The sequence below is a fragment of the Carettochelys insculpta genome, chromosome 1 (genome assembly GCF_033958435.1).
Source record: "Carettochelys insculpta isolate YL-2023 chromosome 1, ASM3395843v1, whole genome shotgun sequence".
In the NCBI taxonomy this organism is placed as follows: Eukaryota; Metazoa; Chordata; order Testudines; family Carettochelyidae; genus Carettochelys; species Carettochelys insculpta.
Window position 1 is genome coordinate 376,012,847 of NC_134137.1, and position 20,166 is coordinate 376,033,012.

Consider the following 20,166-nt stretch of genomic DNA (forward strand, 5'->3'; position numbering starts at 1 on the left):
CCCGGCTCCCAGGCTGACTGAGCCACTCGGTGCATGCAATGCAGGTGGGCTTCGGTCCCTGCCAGCCCTTCAGCACCCGGCCACTTGCTGCCTACACCTCTCGCTTGTCTCCCCGGGAAAGGGGTAGGAGAGTTTGTGAAGTGCCTCCCAGTTGCTGCTGCCAGTTGGGGCCCACCTGGGGGTGAGCTGTTCTGACTCCTCTGCCAGCCCCTGGGGTCTCATGGCTTGTCCCTCCCCTGGCCTGTCCACCCAGCTGGTGCTGGAAACATAAGTGGAAGTTTCAGCACCAGTCAGCAAGGGCCAGCGGTGGCTGTGAGCGGCGCTGCTGTGGCAGCAGGTTTGGTTGGAGGCAGGCAACAAGGAAAGCGAATGGGAAGGGAAGGGAAGGGGCTGTGGCTGGCCCCTGTGTGGCACGCTGGCAAACGTTCAGACTGGCTAGCTGAGCCTCTGCCTCGCTTCCTGCTTGTCACCCTTCTGCCAGGTGCAGCCAGGGCCAGGCAGGGTTTGATATCCAGGGGTTCCTCTCCATCCATCCAACACAGGACCAGCGTGAGCTCCCATGTGGCAATGTGAGAAATTCATACCCCAGCTGGGCAGCTTGCAGAGGCAACGCTTCCCCACTCGCCAGCCCAGAGGCTGCGTGCGGAAACTTTTAATACAAAGAGGGAAGTAACTTGGCATCAGTTTGGGGAAACACTACGCAGAGTTCATAGACAGAAACCAGGAGTGAAAATCCCACCCCAAGCAGACTGGGCAGTGGGCCTTAAGTCCAGCAATCTGAGTGTTCCCTTCCCACGGCCAACCCTTCCCTGCAGCCTGCTCTCAGCCGCTGCCCTGGGGCAGGGACGACAGTGTTCCGAGGGGCGTTGGCAGAGTTCATCTCCCGCCATGGGTTGTGTGAATTAAGAAGCATCTTACTCCAGTAGTCACTCACCAGCCATGTGCTGACTGCTCTCTGCTGCCGCCCTGCTGGCCTCATCGCACCTCTCTGCTGCTGCCCTGCTGGCTGTCCATCACCATCTGCTGCCATCTATATCATGACTGTGACTTCTGCCCATCAATCTTCAGCTCCCTGCAATCTCACTCGTGGGCTATGTCTACACAAGGCGTAGAAGTCAACCAGCAATACGCAATTTTATCTACGCCAGTTGGGCAGCTAAAATCAACTTATCGGTTGGTGGACTTCAGCGTCTGTCTGCAAGGAGGAAGGTCATCTGGAAGCGTTTCTCCCGTCAACTTTCCTTATTCCTCCCCACTCACCAGGAGATCTAGGGTCAACTTTGCCTGGAAAGCGCTGTTTTGCTCACGCACGAAACAAAACCATGGAAGATTGACATTGAGTAGGTTGATCTTCGGCGGTAGTGTGGCTGTCAGCATAGCCAGAGGGCAGAAGAAAAACATCTCTGACCCAGTTAACATGAGAGAGAAGCTTTTAAGGATGCCTGCTTAGCTCTGTTCTCTGAAGGGTGGGGAACAGGTTAAATTGGACTAGCAAGGGGCCATTTGCAGCCTTCTGACTGGAATAACTCCTATGTTTTCAACCTTTGAAAGTTGAGCTCCTGCTTAGCAAAGTTCCTCAAGCTAACTGCGAGCAAAGGTGCTAAAAGTACCCCAGAAAGTTACTTGAGTTTAGGAACATCTGTTGTAACAGTACAAAAAAGTATTGCATCTTGATTGCACTCATGGATCCAGGGGTATCCATGGCTGTCTATACAGCAGCTGCCCTTCTCTTCTGGATACAAAAGTACAATTGAGACACGATATTGTTATACTCTTACTCAAGTAGTTTTCCAGATGGATATTTTGACTTTGACTTAATTACATCCCTCCCCAAGTAGCTGAACTTTTACTCAAGTAACTTTTGGGGGTACTTTTCCCATCTCTGACTGTGAGCCCTTTCTTTGGGAACAATTTGAGTACAGTCCTACTCCACAAATACCTGTAACCATATTTCAGCTGTCCCTGCATTTAATGCAAAGATAAGTTGTGTTGGATCACAAATTAATTCGATTACAATGAGCAAAATACCACTTCATCTGCTGAACATCTAACAAATCTAAGAGTATGTCTGCTCTACCTGGAAGATCAACCCAGTCAGGGTCGTTTTTTTTGTTTTTGTTTTTGTTTTTTTTTTTCCTCTGGGATTTGATTTCATATGCCGAGTTGGGGGGGGCAGGAAATCAAACGATCGAGGGTCAGCAGTCGACCCTGGTACTTCTCATTCTCGCGGGGCGTAAGAGAAGGCAATGGGAGAGTTTCTTCCGTCAACCTCCCTCTATGAGGACGGCCAGGTAAGTCAATTGCAGATAAGTCGATTCTAGCTATGCAATGGCCGGAGCTAGAATTATGTATCTGCAATCAACTTGAAGGTCTAGTGTAGACCTGGCCTAAGCAAACTGTGAGCAAACTGTATTCACGTAGGCACACCCAGAATGTCTCCTCTCTCCATTTGCTTGGTTGCATGTGAATGATCCCTCACTCAGCCGCATCTGTACTGGAGCATTCAAGCTGGCAGTAGTCCAGAATTCAGTGCCTGAGCTAAGGGGCAGAAAGTACTTGAGATACGTTTAAATGTCATTGCTCGTCCCTGGCGTAACTTGGCATTGCTCCAGTGGAGCTGGGGTTTCTCTGGACCTCAGTTCAGGGCATTTCCCTGCTGTGTGGGGAGGGGTTTGGGGCAGTGCTGGTGTTTTATCCCCCACATGGCCCAGGGCTGCTCCGTGCGGGCTGCGGGAGAAGGCTGCCGAGGAGCCAGTGGCTCTCGATGCAGATGAAGGCCGTGGGGGACTCGTAGAGGGAGGCTGGACTGGCGCAGACACAGCCTGCAGTGTGATTGCAGAGGAGTGACTGGCACAGGGTGCTCCTGGCAGCTGCGCAGCTGGGTAGGGCTGCATGGGTTTTTCTCTCTGCAGCTTTCACAGGAAACTGCTTCTACATGGAAGTCACAAGCTGGTCTCCAACCCCCATCGCTTTCCCCATGTGTGGAAAAGTCAGGAGCTCTCTGGGCTGCGGACACAATCCCAGGTCACCCTGCCAACTGAGCCTCACCAGAGCTGCTGCTGCTGGAGAGATTCACTTGTGTGTCCAAGCATATGTCGGACAAACCCAGGCTAGGTGCGTGGCAGGAAAGTCTGCTCCGGCTGCAGCCCAGGTAGTCTGGCTACACTGCTGCTGCGGGGATCAGACATAACGCTTTTGGATCTAGAGGAGCCCACGCCTGTAAGCTGAGGGGCGCGTCTGTATGACATGGACGACTGACCCAGTCGGGGGTGTGATTTCACACACCTAACAGGGGCACGTGAATCCGAATAATCTGGGGCTGGCAGCCAACCCCTGAGCTGCTCAGTCTCACGAGGAGTAGGGGAGGTCAAGGGGAGAGTTCCTCCCCAGGCTGGCCAGGTAAGTCGAGTGCAGATACGCGATTCTAGCTATGCTAATTTCATAGCTAGAGTCGACTTCTCTACAGTCGACTTTACTGTCTAGTATAGAGCTGGCCCGAGGCTGCAGCAGGTTGGGGGCTGTCTGCGTGTGGCCCAGCCACCCACAGAAAGGAGCAGCTCACCATGCTCAGGACATGTGGATAACCTTTAGTGCTAACTCAAGTGCAGCTGACCCACCGTAAGCCATGCTGATAAGAAACTTGGGCCACAAAAGCCTCTCTAATGTAGCGCAGACTCCGGGGTGCAGCTGCCCTGAACTTGGGGGCAGGGTTGCAACTCACAAGAGCAGAAGATTTTAGATGAACTGCATGTGCCCAGGCATACAGGCTGTGGAGGTGCAAGAGGAGTAAACCTGGAGGGTAGGAGCAGGCTCCCCCCTGTAGCCAAGTGGGCTCTGCAGGCTGATGGGGTAAACACTGATCTCAGAACCCATGAAGCTGACTGCTGAGATGGGGAACTGCCTAGACCAGGTAGGCTGCATGAAAATACTCTTTTCACCTGCCCAAGCTGCATGTCACACCAAACTCCCACTGCAATTTAGACTTATATATAAAAATGGACTGTTTCGAAGGCCATGCAGAACCTCAGGCCAGTAGAAAAGTGACCATGAAACTGTCAAATAATATTTTCCTAACTGCCCAGTGACGCCACCAAAGATGGAGGCCGCAGCCCAGTAGGAGCGAGTAGGAGAACCTTTTCCTACTAAAGCACTCACAGGCTCAGTGGAGCAGGGAGGTGAAAGGTAATGAAGGCACAGGAAGAGGCTGCCCTCGGGCCGAGGCTCTGTGGCACAGGGGGATGGTGGTGGGATTTTTTTTTCGTGTACACACTGCTCTGGGCAGCAACTTGCCTGTGCCTCATACAGGGCTGAGTGCTGGGGAGGGGGGCCGAGGCAATGAAAGGTATTTAAAACACCTGGATTCCTGCTTCCCCCGGGGCTGTGCTGTTTGAAAGGCGCATGCTCAAGCCTGGTCCTTTATGTCTCTGCTGTGCTCAGAAGCAACAGCAGCCAAGTACAGGCTGGGGCTTACGCTCCGACTCGGATGTGATCGGGGCCCAAGCACCATGGGAAGGGCTCAGCCCCCACCAGCCACAGTGGTTCCGTTGCCCCAGGGCGGGCTGAGGATCAGCTGTTGGAGAGGGCGTGGAGCTGGCGGGAGGCACCTGGCGGGTGGGACAAGGCAGAGAGGAGCAGGCGGGGGCTTTTGGGAAGAGGTGGAGCAGCGGGGGGAGCTCGAGGTGGCCTGGGGGCAGTGGGGGTGGGGGCAGAGCACCTACCATGTAAGACAAGCCAGCACCTGTGGCATGGGGCAAGATGACTGTTCCTTCTAGAGTGGTCAACCCCACCCCACACCTGTCAGCCTCCTGACTCCACCACCGGCCTCCCAGGAAAGCTCTGACGCTCGCATGCAACTACCCAAGGCCTCCGTGCCTGGCCCCCGCCTGCTCAGCCAGCCCGCCTGGCCGTAGCACTGGACATGGGGTGGCTGGTTTCAGCACAGGGCTGGTCAGTGAACTCAGGTGGCTGACGGGTGAGTGCCCCCGAGAGCAGCTCCAGCGTCTGGCTCAGCCTGTCGTCTGGCGAAATGCTGGCAGCAGAGTATTACCCAGGGAACAAACGGCTCTGAGTGGCCGGGCACAGTCCACTGGGCAGCTGGACAAGGACCTGGGATGCCTGCTCTGTGACTCGTGCTGAGCCCCTTTGCCATGCAGTAGGAGCCAGCTGGCTCTGTGCCCTGCTGGACCTGGGAGGGATTGTGGCCTGCTGAGCCACCCTGAGACCCCTGCTAGGGACTCGTGCCGGTGGGGACCCACCGAGCATCCCCAGCAGGAAAGATGAGGCGGCTGTCCCTCCGGCCATGCAGGCGAAGGGAGCCCAAGTAAGCAGATGATGGGGAGAGGCCAGAGCGGTGGGGGGATGGCCCAGGAGAGCGGGAAGCTGGGGGAGATGCTGGTGAGAAGATACCTTCTGTCCCTCTGGGGCTAACAGCTTGAGCTGGTGGGATGGGGGTAACCCCATGACTTCAGGAGTGAGGGAGCTGTCTTCCACTGGCTGTTTGCTGTAGCCACCAACGTGGCCCTGGGCGCACCGAGATTCCCAGTAGCTGCTGTAGATCTCACTTCCTCTGTGGCCTGGGGGCTCAACTCGTGCATGGGCAAGCCGGAGCCTCCTGCATCTGGGCTTGGGAGGCAGCTTGGAGACACTGAGTCCTGTCTCTGCCTCTGGTGCTTGGTGTTCGCTCCAGAACTTGCAGAGCCCTTGGGCGGTGGGATGTGTTCTCCTGAAACGCTGTCTCCACCGAGAAGCAAACCCCCGCCCCACTGCTGCCACGCCCCCAGCAGACGGCAAAGCCACGGAGGGCTGGACTACCTGCTGATCATGAGGATACAGACTACAGAGATGTTTTGCCTGGTGCAGGGCCCCATGAGCACACAGACTGTGGGCTCTGGCATCAGGGGGGGGACCCCTCTGCACAGCGAAGGCCTGCCATGCCTGGGCTGGCATCAGCCTGTCAGAGCAAGCAGCTGTAGGGTTAGGAGGCCCAATTGCTCCCCATGAGGGGTAATGAGCAGTCTGCTTCCCTGTAATGGGAGCACCTAGAAACCGGGGCATGTGGCTGTTGCTGGAAGTCAGCCTTGTGTCCTTGGTGCCTTCTGAGACAGGAATACTGAGCGGGCAGCCTAGCGGGAGCCTGTCTTTCAGGCGGTAGACGTGTGCCTACGTTGCAATGTACCAAATGACTGGAGGATCGTTAACATGATGACAGTGGAAGAGCGACTGTCTACAAGTCAACAGCGTGCCCTTGTAGCCAGGGAGGCTAATGGAGTATCCTGGAGTATTAGGAGAAGCATTTCCAGCCGGTTACGGCTACAGTTACGCTAACTCCGGAAGATCAACCATGCGCTTGAAATGGTGCGTTCCGGGGTCAACATCGACCCCGGAACGCCTTGTGAGCTGTGACGACTAAGGAAGAATCCCAAGCATTGTTGGAGGCTCGGGACCGACTGGCTCAGCAGCAGTACGATGGAAAGGGACCTAGGGGTTATGGTGGATGAAAGGCTGGATATGAGTAAACCGTGTGCCCTTGTAGCCAAGAAGGCTAATGGCATACTAGGGTGCATTAGGAGGAGCATTTTGAGCAGATCTAGAGAAGTAGTTATTCCTCTTTATTCGGCACTGGTGAGGCCACATCTGGAATATTGTGTCCAGTTTTGGGCCCCCCAGTATAAAAAGGATGTGGATTTGTTGGAGCAGGTTCAGCGATGGGCCACAAAAATGATTAAGGGGTTGGAGCACAAGACCTATGAGGATAGGCTGAGGGATTTGGGGTTGTTTAGTTTACAGAAGAGAAGACTTAGAGGTGATTTAATAGCAGCCTTCAACTTCCTGAAGGGGAGCTCTGAAGAGGAGGGTGAGAAACTGTTCTCAGTGGTGTCAGATGGCAGAACAGGGAGCAATGGTCTGAAGTTGAAGAGGGAGAGGTGTAGGTTAGATATTAGGAAAAACTACTTCACCAGGAGGGTGGTGAAGCATTGGAATGCGTTGCCTAGAGAGGTGGTGGATTCTCTGTCCCTTGAGGTTTTTAAGTCCCGGCTGGACAAGGTCCTGGCTGGGATGTCTTAGTGGGGATTGATCCTGCTTGAAGCAGGGGGCTGGACTAGATGACCTCCTGAGGTCCCTTCCAGCTCTGTGATTCTGTGAAAGTTGACGGAAGGATTCCTCCCGTTGACCTTCTGCTGTGAAGACACACACAAGTCAACGGCTGCAGAGTCAATTTTTGGTACGCAATTGGCAAACTGAAAGTCACGTAGCAGTAGTCAGCCTTCCAGGTTAGTGTAGACGTAGCCCAAGAGAAGTGATTATTCCCCTCTATTCGACACTAGCGAGGCCACATCTGGAGTATTACATCCAGTTCTGTCCCACTGCCCCCGCCCAGTATGGAAGGGGTGGGGATGCATTGGAGGGGTCCAGTGGAGGGCAACCAACATGCTTAGGGCTGGAGCACATGACCTACAAAGAGAGGCTGAGGAATTTGGGCTTATTTAGTTTGCAGAAGGGAAGACTGAGGGGCAATTTGATAGCAGCCTTCAACTTCCTGAAGGGGAGCTCTAAAGAGAATGGAGAGTCTGTTCTCTGTACTGACAGACAGCAGAACAAAGAGCAGTGGTCTCAAGTTACAGAGCAGGAGGTGTGGGTTGGATATTAGGAAAAAACTATTTCACCAGGAGGGAGATGAAGCACTGGAATGCGTTGCCTAGAGAGGTGGTGGATTCTCCATCCCTAGAGATTTTTAAGTCCCAGCTTGACAAAACCTTGGCTGGGATGATTTAGATGGGGTTGGTCCTGCTTTGGGCAGGGGGCTGGACTCAATGACCGCCTGTGGTCTCTTCCCGCAGAGAAGCGGGTGAGGCTTCCCTGGTGCCCTGCACCTGGATCCCATGTCAGGGTGTGTGGGCAGTGTGGCCTGTGTGGCCCTGCCCTGGTGACGTATTCTGGAGATATTCACCCTGTGCGGACTGGGCACTGTGATTCTCGGTGTCCTGACCCCTGTGGCTGATGGGTGCTTTGCAGAACTCTCTCTCTACCTGCCGGCAAAGGGAAACTGAGGCCGAAAGTGACTCGCTGAAGGACACCCAGCAGACTGCCAGCGGCCGTGGGTACAGAGCCCCTGGGCCTGACCCAGGCTGCTTAGCACCCCACAGGTGGGGGGGACTTGCAGCCTTGGGGGGGGGTTGATCTCCTGGGCCCTCCAGAGTCCCTGGGGCCCTCGCCTCTCGCCGGGACACTGTGTCTGGGGTGATGCGCCAAGCAGGTGGCTGGCGCTGAATCTCCATGTCCTTCCTCCACAGGTGATCTCAATGGTGATGGTGGCAGTGGGCATCTATGCCAGGCTGATGAAGCATGCGGGTGAGTGGCTGGCACCTCCACCCCCCACCCCAGGTCTGCTGCAGGGTCCGTGCCGGGGCGCTGAGGTCTCTCCAGCAAGGGTCAGGAGACAGGAGCCTGTCCCTGGGTCTGAGGCCGGAGCGTGGGGAAGGTCGTCTCCAGACGGCAGTGTGACCTGTTGCATGGGGCTGGCCTTCAACCCAAGCAGCCGAGATTGTGACAGGCACCTTGGGCAGCTGTCAGGGCTGAGGGGACCCCGGTGTCTCTGCTGTCTCCCATTTTCTTCCCCCACCCAGGGGTGTGGAATCTCGCGGGTGCCCGGCCCTGCAGAGTGCGGGAAGCCTGTGGCGCCCCCTAGTGGCCAGAGCTGGGGGTCTCTTGTGCCACAGTAGACCCACCCATCTGTCCATCCACCCACTCAGCCCCCCGGTTGCTGCCCCAAATCGTGGGCCGGCTCCGATCTGGGGCTGTGTCCAGCACCAAGTGACCCTCTGGTCTTGGAGCCGGGTGGAGTTACGGTGGCCTGGGCTTGTCCCCTCCTGTGCCGGGCGGGAAGTGCTGGAGAGCCCTAGGTAGGTGATTTGCTCGTGGCTGGTTGGAGCTAGGCTGGCTCTGGAGGGGCCTGTTACCGGGATGGGGTGGGAGGAGGGATAATGGGAGAGGCTGGGGTCCCAAAGGAGACTTCCCCCCACCCCACAGAGTGGTCACCTTGGGGGTCCTCTACTGGCAAACGACGCAGCTGAACTAACAGCTCTGCTCTCTCTCCTCCTGCTGCCCGGCAGAGGCGGCCATGGCCTGCCTGGCAGTGGATCCCGCCATCCTGCTCATCGTTGTCGGAGTCCTCATGTTCCTGATCACTTTCTGCGGCTGCATTGGCTCCCTGCGCGAGAACATCTGTCTGCTGCAGACGGTGAGGGGGCGGGAAGCCGCCAGAGATCCCCCCCAGCCCCACGGCCTCCGGGAGCGGGCTTGGGGTTCCCCCTCTCTGACTGGCACCTCGGGCGGCTGTCAGGGCTGGGGGAACCCAGATATCTCTGCTCTCTTCCATTTCCTTCCCCCCCCCTGCCCCGGGGTGCCCAGCGCTGCTGAGTGTAGGAATCCTATGGCACCACCTGGTGGCCAGAGCTGGGGTCTCCTGCACCACAGGAGATACTAAACCAGGCCCCTCCAAGGGCCCTTCAAAGGCCTTTAATTGCATTGAACCGGGCACCTTGCTAAAGAGACGGGAGGGTTCTCACTCCTTCCAGTGGATTTCATGTGAGCGGGCAGGAGCTGCTTGCATAGCCAGGGAAGAGCAGACTCTGGGAGCAAAGGACAAGTGCAGAGTCCTGCACTTGGGATCAAAGAATCCCCAGCGTGGTTACAGGCTGGGGACCGACTGGCTCAGCAGCAGTGCAATGGAAAGGGACTTAGGGGTTATGGTGGATGAAGGGCTGGATATGAGCAAACAGTGTGTCCCTGCAGCCAAGAAGGCTAATGGCATATTGGGCTGTGTTAGGAGGAGCATTTCAAGCAGATCTAGAGAAGTGGTTGTTCCCCTCTATTTGGCACTGGTGAGGCCGCATCTGAAACAATGCATCCAGTTTTGCATGGCCCCCCCCCCCCCCCAACCCCACGTATAAAAAGGATGTGGATTTGCTGGAGCAGGTTCAGCGGAGGCCAATGAAAATGATTCAGGGGCTGGAGCACAAGACCTATGAGGAGAGGCTGAGGGATTCGGGCTTCTTCAGTTTACAGAAGAGAAGACTGAGGGGTGATTTAATAGCAGCCTTCAACGTCCTGAAGGGGAGCTCTAAAGAGGAGGGTGAGAAACTGTTCTCAGTGGTGTCAGATGGCAGAACAAGGAGCCATGGTCTGATGTTACAGAGGGAGAGGAGTAGGTTGGATATTAGGAAAAACTACTTCCCCAGGAGGGAGGGGAAGCTCTGGAATGCGTGGCCTAGAGAGGTGCTGGAATCTCCATCCCTAGAGGATTTTATGTCCCAGCTTGACAAAGTCCTGGCTGGGATGATTTAGTGAGGGTTGATCCCGCTGGAAGCAGCAGGCTGGACTTGATGACCTCCCGAGATCCCTTCCAGCCCTGTGATTCATACAGACTCCTTGGATGGTCTATAGCTCCACCGCCAAGAGTGCTACAAGTTGGTTTGCTAGCACGGTCGTGGGCATTGCTTTAGAGCAGTGCAGCAAATCCACAGAGGGTGAGTTCATTCTGATTCAGCCTGAGCCAGTGACCCAGCCAGGTGCTACCGGAGATCTGTGATCCAGGAGGTGCCGTCTTTCAACGAGCTATAACACACCCACGCTCTGAGTGCGTAAGCATGGTAAAGCTCCCACAGCTTATTTTGCAAGAATGGGGGGTTACCTCCACTCTGCCTTCCCTGGCAGTTTCAAAAAGTGTCTCTGTCTGTCTGTCTTCCTGTCCCAGTCTTTTCTGCAGCAGAAACAGCTGCTCAGTTTCCTCCCCGAAGAAGCTGCCTTTCAGTGCTGGGTGCAGCGATCAGTAGCTAGGAATACGAACCAGCAGTCCTGGAGCACTTGAAAGGCTAACAAAACAATGTATTAGGTGATGAGCTTTCGTGGGGCAGACCCACTTCCTCAGATCTGGAGATGTAAAATGGTCAGTCTGGACTGGAAATGTTCTGATACAGAGATCCAAAAACATGAAATAAAAACTGACATCAGATACGTAGAGCTGAAGGGGTGGGCGGGGTGAGAACTATTAAATGTCCTGCCTTAGATCATTGATCACTGAGATCACTGGGGGGCTGGATTCGATGACCTCCTAAGGTCCCTTCCAGCCCTAGAATTCTCTGGTATCTCCAGGTCTGAAGAAGTGGATCTGCCCCACCAAAGCTCATCAGCTAATAAAATACTTTGCTAGTCTTTCAAGTGCTACAGGACTGCTGGTGTGTTTGGCTAGAAGGCAGACTAACACGGCCACCTCTCTGTTACTAGCAGATAGGAGTGTGTGAAAAGGCATCTCAGGAGTGTAATCTGATGGGCCCAGAGCCCAGCTGCCCTGTCTTGCAGCTTCAGGCATCCCTGGTTGAGTCATGGTGACGGGACGCTGGCGGGCAATTTGCCGACTGCTCTTTTACCTCCTGCAGTTCTCAGTCTGCCTGACTGTGGTCTTCCTGCTGCAGCTGGCAGCGGGCGTGCTGGGCTTCGTCTTCTCCGATAAGGTCAGTACCTGGGTGCACCAGACAGGTGAGGGGAGTGCCGCTCTTTGGAGCAGGGGGAGAGGAGGAGGACGCCCCAGCCTAACTGCAGGGACCAGTGCTGGGTGGCAGGGAGCTGCCTGGGAGGACAGACTGGATTTTGCCCCTCTCTAAGCTGTGAGGCTCCCAGCAAAGGTGGTGCTACGTGGGAGCAGGGGGCAAAGAGGTCGAGCAGCCCTGGGAGGTGAGATGTCTGGGTGAGCGCTGCAGGGCAGGGCTGGGTGAGGCCATTGGCTGCGGTTCAGGGAACAGGGGTCCAGGTCCCTGGCTCCAGACTGGGGGTGATGCCTGCCCAGGTCCGCCAAGCGGGGGAGGTAGAGGGGACGGGGCACAGGGGCAGCGGTGGCAGCTGGCGCTCTGGGCCCCTGTTGAAGTGCTGCAGGACCTCCAGTCCACATGGCTCTGGGGAGCCCTTAGCACTGCCTGGATGGCGGTGCTACCCTGACTACTCTAGGCCTTGCCCCTTCCGGGCCGTAGAGCCGGGCCTGCCTTCCGCTTGGCCCCAGGGCCCGCAGCAGCTGTCGGCCCTGCTGTGTCCACCCATCCGGCGCGTGGGGGAGGCGCTCGGGCGCAGCCATGGAGAGGGGCCACGCGAGCACCTGGGCAGGCAGGGAAACCCCCTGGTGAGCTCGCGGCCTCCATCCCCTCAGGCCCGCGGGAAGGTGAGCGAGATCATCGACAACGCCATCGTGCATTACCGGGACGACCTGGACCTGCAGAACCTCATCGACTTTGGGCAGAAGGAGGTGGGTCCCGTCACGAGGGCCAACGCAAATGGCCCTCAGCCGGGTCCCCTGCCATCTGTGGGGTGACTGGCCCTGGGTGAGCTTCCTGGCCTTCTCCAGTGAGGGGGATGGCTGGGTCTCCCTGCCCCGTAGCAGGAATGGCTGGGCCTTAGCCAGGCCGGTTAGATGGCTCCCCAGACTCTTGGACGGTTCCCCTCTCTTTAAAACGTCCCCAAACTCTCCTTTCTTGCCTTGGCCCTAGTTCCGTTTCCCCGCTTGTAACGGGGTGTCTCAGTCAGCCGGGATCTGCTCCCCTGAACCTCTTCTCGGAGCAGTGGTAACGAGCGTCCCTGTGTCTCTGGTTACCTGTCATTGTCCACCAGACCTCATTCCACAGGTCCCATGTCCTTCTGCTTCCTTGGGGGCCTGCACCCACGTCTCCCCGCGTACCCGCAGAGGCCCTCCCACCCCCTCCGAGTTTGAGTCCAGCGGGGCTCGTGGTAGGTGCAGGCCAAGCTCTCTCGCACATACGCACGAAGGAGTCTTTGCTCTTCCCTGCAGTCGCTTGGTCCCAGGACCGTCTCGCAGCCGGCGTGGCACGTCCGGACTCTGATTAGGCTCCTGCCCCTCTGCCCAGGCGCTAATTAACCCTTTGTCTCCCAGAGCCCTGTTCTCCCATTTCCACCACTGTCTGTAGGCCAGGAGTCAGCAACCCTTCCGAGGCGGAGAGTTACCAGGTGTCGGGTCGCCTGCCCAGGCTGGGGGCCAGAGGGCTCCGTATGGGGAGGGTACAGGGCAGGCCCTGTGCATGCCCCTCTGCCGGCCAGCTGGAGGGCAGGGCGTGCCCACCCCATCCTCTGCTCCCCCACTGCCTGGGGGGTGGAGGGGTGGGGCTGAGCTCCCTCCGTGTGCTGGGTTTAAGACATGGCCCAAGTAGCACATGTGCCGGGGGGCTGACCACTGCTCTAGGCCGTTGGAGATGGAGCGTGGAGGCAGAGGGGCTAGTACTAGAGAAGGACCCTCGGACTTCCTTGGAAGTCCCTTTTGCCCACACGGTCACCCTGGCCACACATGAAGCTCATGTTTGACCCTCGCTGATGGTCTCCCTGCTTCTGAAGCTCCTTCTCCATGGGGAGTAAGGTCTTTGTTCTCCAGTCTCCTGCTACCTCTGTTTTAAAGCCGTTGTTTATGTAGGACCTACTAAAACGTTCAAACCCATTCAGACTGGCTGGGTTACTTTTTTTAAAGATCCTTTGGGGATCTGCCTGATTTTTTTCCCCCTTCCCTTCCCCTCCAGCCTCTTTGACCTGTGCTATCTCGTTACAGTTCAGCTGCTGCGGGGGCATCTCCTACAAAGACTGGTCCCAAAACATGTATTTCAACTGCACTGCCGACAACCCCAGCAGGGAGCGCTGTTCTGTGCCTTATTCTTGCTGCCTGCAGGCAGCCGACCAGGTAAGAGCAGCTGGCACGGTCTGCCGGGATCAGGGCCTCCCCTTACCATCCGCAACCACCCCTGTCCCTCACCCAGGACAAAGGAAGACCCTCAGCCAGGTAGCTGGGGGAGGGTGCAGCTGGCCAGAACTTATGGTGGAGAAGAGCTCACTCTAGCAGCTCCCACCACTGCCCTGTGTTGTCCCCCTATGTTCTGTCCCCTTCCACTGGTCTTCCAACAAACCCCTTCTCCCTGCTGGCGGATGGGTCCAGATGAGAGCCTGGGTCCCATCCCAGCCAGCTGCACCTGGTATAGAAGGCTCCTTGAATATTCTGTGCTGGGCCAACGCTCTGTCTCCAGACTCTTGTGCAGCCAAACCATGGGACTCCTGCGCCATGTGCTCCGTCTCCTAGCCATAAAAAGGGAACTGTGGACCACCTGGGGAATTCAGACCAGTCAGACTTTGGTAACCGGGAAGATAATGAGCAAAGCGTTATGCAATCAATTTGCAAATGCCTAGAAGACGAGGGAATAAGTAACAGCCTGGATTTGTCAAGAGCAAATCATGTCAAAACAACCTTATAGCTTTCTTTGACAGGGTAACAAGCCTCGTCCGTAAGGGGGAAAGCAGTAGATGGGGCGTATGTAGTCCTTAGTAAGGTTTTGATACTGTCCTCCATGACCACCTAAACAAACGAGGGAAATGCAACCCAGATGAAGCTGCTCTAAAGTGGGAAAACTAGTCCCCAAGAGTAGTTACCGAGGGCTCACAATCATGCTGGAAGGGCGTAACAAATGGGGGTTCACCAAGGATCGGTTTTGGGTTCGATTCTGTTTACTTACATCAGCAAGGAAGACACTAAGAAACTACACCATCTGCTCAGGACACTCCCTGCACAAGCACAAGAACAGATTTATACCAACACACCTCTAGAGCCCCATCCGGGACTATTCTACCTACTACCCAAGATCCACAAACCTGGAAGTCCTGGACGCCCCATCATCTTGGGCATTGGCACTCTCACTGAAGGACTGTCTGGTTATGTGGACTGTCTCCTCAGACCCTATGCCACCAGCACTCCCAGCTATCTCTGAGACACCACTGACTTCCTGAGAAAACTGCAGTACATCGATGACCTACCAGAAAACACTATCCTAGCCACCATGGATGTAGAGGCTCTCTATACCAACATCCCACACAGAGATGGAATAAACGCTGTTCGGAACAGTATCCCTGATGATGCTACAGCACATCTGATGGCTGAGCTCTGTAACTTTATCCTCACACACAGCTATTTCAGATTTGGCGATGATACATACCTTCAAATCAGCGGGGCAGCTATGGGTACCCGCATGGCCCCTCAATATGCCAATATTTTCATGGCTGACCTGGAACAGCACTTCCTTAGCTCTCGTCCACTAACACCCCGTCTCTACTTATGCTCCATTGATGACACCTTCATCATCTGGACCCATGGGAAGGAGACTCTGGAGGAATTCCACTGGGACTTCAACAACTTTCACCCCAACATCAACCTCAGCCTGGAACAGTCTACACAGGAGATCCACTTCCTGGACACCACGGTGCTAATACACGATGGCCACATCAATACCACCCTGTACTGTAAACCTACTGACCGCTACGCCTACCTTCATGCCTCCAGCTTCCACCCCAGACACACCACACGATCCATTGTCTACAGCCAAGCACTAAGATATAACCGCATTTGCGCCAACCTCTCCGACAGAGACAAACACCTACAGGATCTCTACCAAGCATTCTTGAAACTGCAATACCCACCCGAGGAAGTGAAAAAACAGATCAACAGAGCCAGACTTGTGCCACGAAGCCTCTTACTACAGGACAAGCCCAAGAGAGAAACCAACAGAACACCACTAGCCATCACCTACAGTCCTCAGTTAAAACCTCTACAACACATCATCAGGGATTTACAACCCATCCTGGACAATGATCCCCCACTTTCACAGGCCTTGGGAGGCAGACCAGTCCTTGCCCACAGACAACCTGCCAACCTGAAGCAAATCCTAACCAGCAACTATCCACCGCACCACAATCACTCTAACTCAGGGACCCATCCATGCAACAAACCTCGTTGCCAGCTCTGCCCACATATCTACACCAGCAACACCATTACAGGACCTAACCAGATCAGCCACACCATCGTGGGTTCATTCAGCTGCACATCTACCAATATAATTTATGCCATCATGTGCCAGCAATGCCCCTCTGCTATATACATCGGACAAACTGGACAGTCTCTATGTAAAAGAATAAACGCACACAAACCAGATATCAGACATGGCAACATACAAAAACCCATAGGAGAGCACTTCAGTCTCCTGGGTCACACAGTAGCAGACTTAAAAGCTATCCTACAGCAAAAAAATTTCAAGACCAGACTCCCAAGAGAAATTGCTGAGCTACAATTCATCTGCAAATTTGACACCCTCAGCTCAGGCTTAAACAAAGACTGTGAATGGCTGGCTAAATACAAAAGCAGCTTCCCCTCCCTTGGTGTTCACACCTCCAGATCAACTGCTGGTAGTAAGCCTCATCCTGACTGAGCTAACCTTGTTATCCCCAGCCTTGCTCTGGCTTATTTATACCTGGCCCTGCAGATTTCCAAGACCAGCATCTGATGAAATGAGTCTGTGCTCACGAAAGCTCATGCTCAAAACTTTTCTGTTAGTCTGTAAGGACCCTTCGTTGCCGTTACAGATCCAGACTAACACGGCTACCCCTCTGATAATTACCAAGGAAGATATTAATAAAAGCAACAAGGGGTCCTGTGGCACCTTATAGCCTAACAGAAATGTATGAGCATAAGCTTTCTTGGGCAAAGACCCACTTCATCAGATGCAGGTCCTGCATCTGATGAAGTGGGTCTTTGCCCAAGAAAGCTTATGCTCATACATTTCTGTTAGTCTGGATCTGCAAAAGCAACAAGGGGTCCTGTGGCACCTTATAGCCTAACACGGCCACCCCTCTGATACTTGAAGATATTAAAGGCATAGAGAACACAGTTGCAAAGTTTGCAGATGATACCCAGCTGGGAAGGGTTCCAAGCACTTGGAAGGAATAGGAGTAGAATTCAGAATTATCCATCAGACTGGAGAGAGGGTCAGAAGACGACAGGATGAAATGCAAAGAGCGCCGCTCAGGAAGAAACCATCAGTGGCATATCCATAAAAGAAGAAGCGACTGCCTAGGAAGGAGTACTGCGGCAGAGGATCAGTGCGGGGTCCTTGCAGATCACTAGCTGAATGAGTCAGCCACGTAGCACCGGTGCAAAGAAAGCAAACGTTGTTCTGGGATTGATTCACAGGGGGGTTGCAAGCAAGACCCGAAGAGTAATTCTCCTGCTCTAACTCCAGCTGAGGCACTGATTAGGCCTCAGCTGGAGTACTGGGCGCCCTGTTGCGGAACCGATGTGGACAAATTGGAGGAAGTCTGGAGAAGAGCAACCCAAGTGATCCAAAGTGTAGGAAACAGGGCCAGTGAGGCAAGATTTTTTTTTAAAAAATTGGGTTTGGTTAGTGTAGACACAGACGAGGGAGGGGGTGTGAGAAGAGCTTTCATGTACCTAAATGGTTGTGGCAAGGAGGAGGGAGATTTGTTCCCTTACCTCTGGGGATAGGATGAGGAGCAAACGGCTTTAAACTGCAGCGAGGGAGGTTTAGGCTGGACATTGGGAAAAACTCCTTGTCAGGGAGGTTAAGCACTGCAGTAAATTACGTGGGGAAATTGTGGAACCTCCATCACTGGAGATTATTTAAGAGCAGCTTTGATAGACACCAATCAGGGATGGTCCAGAGATGGTGCTCGGTCCTGCCATGAGGGCAGAGGACCGGACTCGGTGACCTCCCAAGATCCCTTTCGGTGCTGCTGTTCTGTGGTTCATCTCCCCTGTATGATCTCTGCGCTGGCTCCTTGGCAAGTTTGCAGGTGAATGAATCTTCTTGCCACGAGAGGGCACTCCTAGTCCAGCAACTCCTGCAGTGCCAACTGGCCAGGCTGTGTCCCTTGCTGGCTGTGCACCCCTCTCTCTGAGCCACAAACTGGCTTATGGGTGCTGGAGCTACCGGCCTGGGGGCTGCTGGAGCGCCCCATTACAGACAAGGTTTGCAGGCTGGTTCTATGCGCTTCCCAGCACCCCCCCCATGCAGTGTTCCATCACCTGTGGACCAGGCTGGATGCAGAGCGAGTTCCACCAACCCCAGTGACAAGGCTGTGCAGGGAGGAGCAGGGGGCTGGGAATGCTCTGTAGACTCCGATTCTCCTCCCTCGGGAAGCAGTGGGTCTGGGAGAACCAGTTGAGGTGGGCAGTTCAAATAACTCTTGTTTTGGGGGCCTCAGAAAAAGGAGGATTCTGGGTGACCAAGGGAGGGCCCAATTCTGGAGTTTCCCAGGCTTAGCACACTCAGGCGGGCTGGGCCCTGCAAGGGACTGGCCCTGCCCTCCCAGCGAGAGAGAGGTACTGAGGGCAGCCTCTATCTCCAGCCCTTCTCTCCGCCCCAGCAGCTCCTAGGAGGGAGAGGCCCTTGCTCCAGAGCAGTGGTTCCCGACCTTTTCCGGAGGGCGACCCATTTTGCCACCTGAGTAAGACTGTGTGACCCAAGGCACTTCAAACCCGGGCTGCGGGTGGGAAGTTCCTCCTCTGGGAAAAATTTTTTTTTAATAAAACTTGATTTGCTGCCCCCCCACATCTATCTCACACAAGCACCGTGGCTGCCCTGGCACTACTCCTTTGCCAGGCCCCCACTTCCTCCTCTCTGCAGCTCCCCCAGCCCTGCTACTCCTTTTCCCCACCTGTAGCACAGCCCGTTCCCCGCCTTGCTGCACTGAAATGGGACTCGATTTAATTGGTTTAACAGCTGGATCCCTCCTGCTGGCCATTAAACCAATTAAATTGAGCTCCACGGCTGCATGGCAGGGCAGGGACTGGGAGTTGGAGTGAGCGGCAGCAGCAGGAGCCGCAAATGGCTCCTTCAAGAGCCACATGTGGCTCGGAGCTGCCCAGCTGGCAACGCTTAGAAAATCCAGTGGCAACCCTTAGGTTGGGAATCCCTGCCATAGAGGATGAGTGGAAAAGGAGACCCCTGCCACTTGCATGGCTGGTGTCAGTCAGTGGCCCATGGATGTGCGGCTTCCCAGGCGGCACGGCACCTTTCGGCTGGCACATCTGTAAGCAACGGGATACCCTGGCGTGCCTGTCCCACAGCCAGAGCAGTGGTGCCTTGGTGCCTCCTCTCCTGAAAGGCCCAAGCAATGGTGCCCCTTTCCAAGGAGACAGTGTAACCCCCACACCTGGGTGTGGGTCACTGCCCCATGCAGTTAGTGGTGCATGGACCAGCTACAGAGAGAGAGAGAGAATGAGTCTCCTCCCAGCCTTAGCCGAGCACCAGGCTTTTACCTGCAAGTGCAGAGTCTCCTGCCCTTTGCTCCAGAGGTCCCACGTTGGAGCCCGCCTGGGAGCGGTTACACTCTCCCTAGGAGGAGACATGCCCCAGGGCCCAGACACCACCATGATGTGGGACAACCTGGCCCCATCCTACAGGCGTGAGGGCGCCGGAGCAACTTGCTCGCCCAGGCATGAGATGTGGCTGCACGAGGCCGTCCATCCCCATCTCCTCTGCTCACTGCCGCCCGCCCTGTGCTTCCCCGCAGGCAGTCATCAACACCATGTGTGGCCGGGGGATGCAAGCCATGAGCTACCTGGAGGCCAGCGAGTTCATCCACACCAACGGCTGCATTGACAGGCTGGTGAACTGGATCCACAGTAACCTTTTTCTCCTCGGGGGCGTGGCGCTGGGCCTGGCCATTCCGCAGGTAGCGCCTGCCCTCCCAGGGGCCCTCTGCTGGGACGGGGGAGCTGCTGTTTACCTCCCACCTGGGGCTGGGGGGCTGCTCTCCCTGTTAGCTCGGACAGAGGAAATCCCAGCCCACGATGCATCCTCCCCATGCCCCCGCAGGGCTACAAGGGGATTAAAAGATGGCACCTTCCGTTTGGCTCCAAGGGATGGGGTCCCCTAGATCTTGTTGGGGCCTGTAACGTGATTGTTCACACAAATATGTCCCCCCTCCCATTCGTGGGGGAGCTAGCATGCCAGCACCTCTCGGAACAGGTGTGAATCTCAGGGGCCCAAGCCTGTAACGGAGGAGACTTCCTAAGGAAGCCTCGGCCTGGGGCGAGGAGGAATATGGGGAGCCAGGGGCTGCACCGGGCGTGAGCTGGGAGTGACTGGGTGGTTGGGCACAGAGGGAGGCCTCGCCTGGCCTGCTCCCCCCTTTCCGGCTCCAGCTCGCACCGCGAGCATCCTCCTGAGTACCGAACGGCAGCAAAGGCTGTTCTCATCCATACGGTACGTTTGTTGCTCAGTGAGAGCTTTGCGATTGGCTTAGCCTCCGGAAGGGGGCGCACCGATTGGCTAGCAGGGA

At 55.6% G+C, this 20,166-nt stretch overlaps 1 protein-coding gene across 2 annotated transcripts in view; it reads left to right on the plus strand.

Annotated features, from left to right (window-relative positions):
* Positions 1–20,166, plus strand: part of TSPAN33 (tetraspanin 33) — a 41,282-nt gene that overhangs the window by 13,574 nt on the left and 7,542 nt on the right. For both annotated transcript variants that reach the window (XM_074975783.1, XM_074975793.1), the window contains exons 2-7: positions 8,292–8,349; positions 9,111–9,238; positions 11,436–11,510; positions 12,197–12,292; positions 13,598–13,726; positions 19,396–19,557. In XM_074975783.1, the coding sequence (XP_074831884.1) occupies positions 8,292–8,349; positions 9,111–9,238; positions 11,436–11,510; positions 12,197–12,292; positions 13,598–13,726; positions 19,396–19,557 (648 nt within the window). The remainder of the gene's footprint in view (positions 1–8,291; positions 8,350–9,110; positions 9,239–11,435; positions 11,511–12,196; positions 12,293–13,597; positions 13,727–19,395; positions 19,558–20,166) is intronic.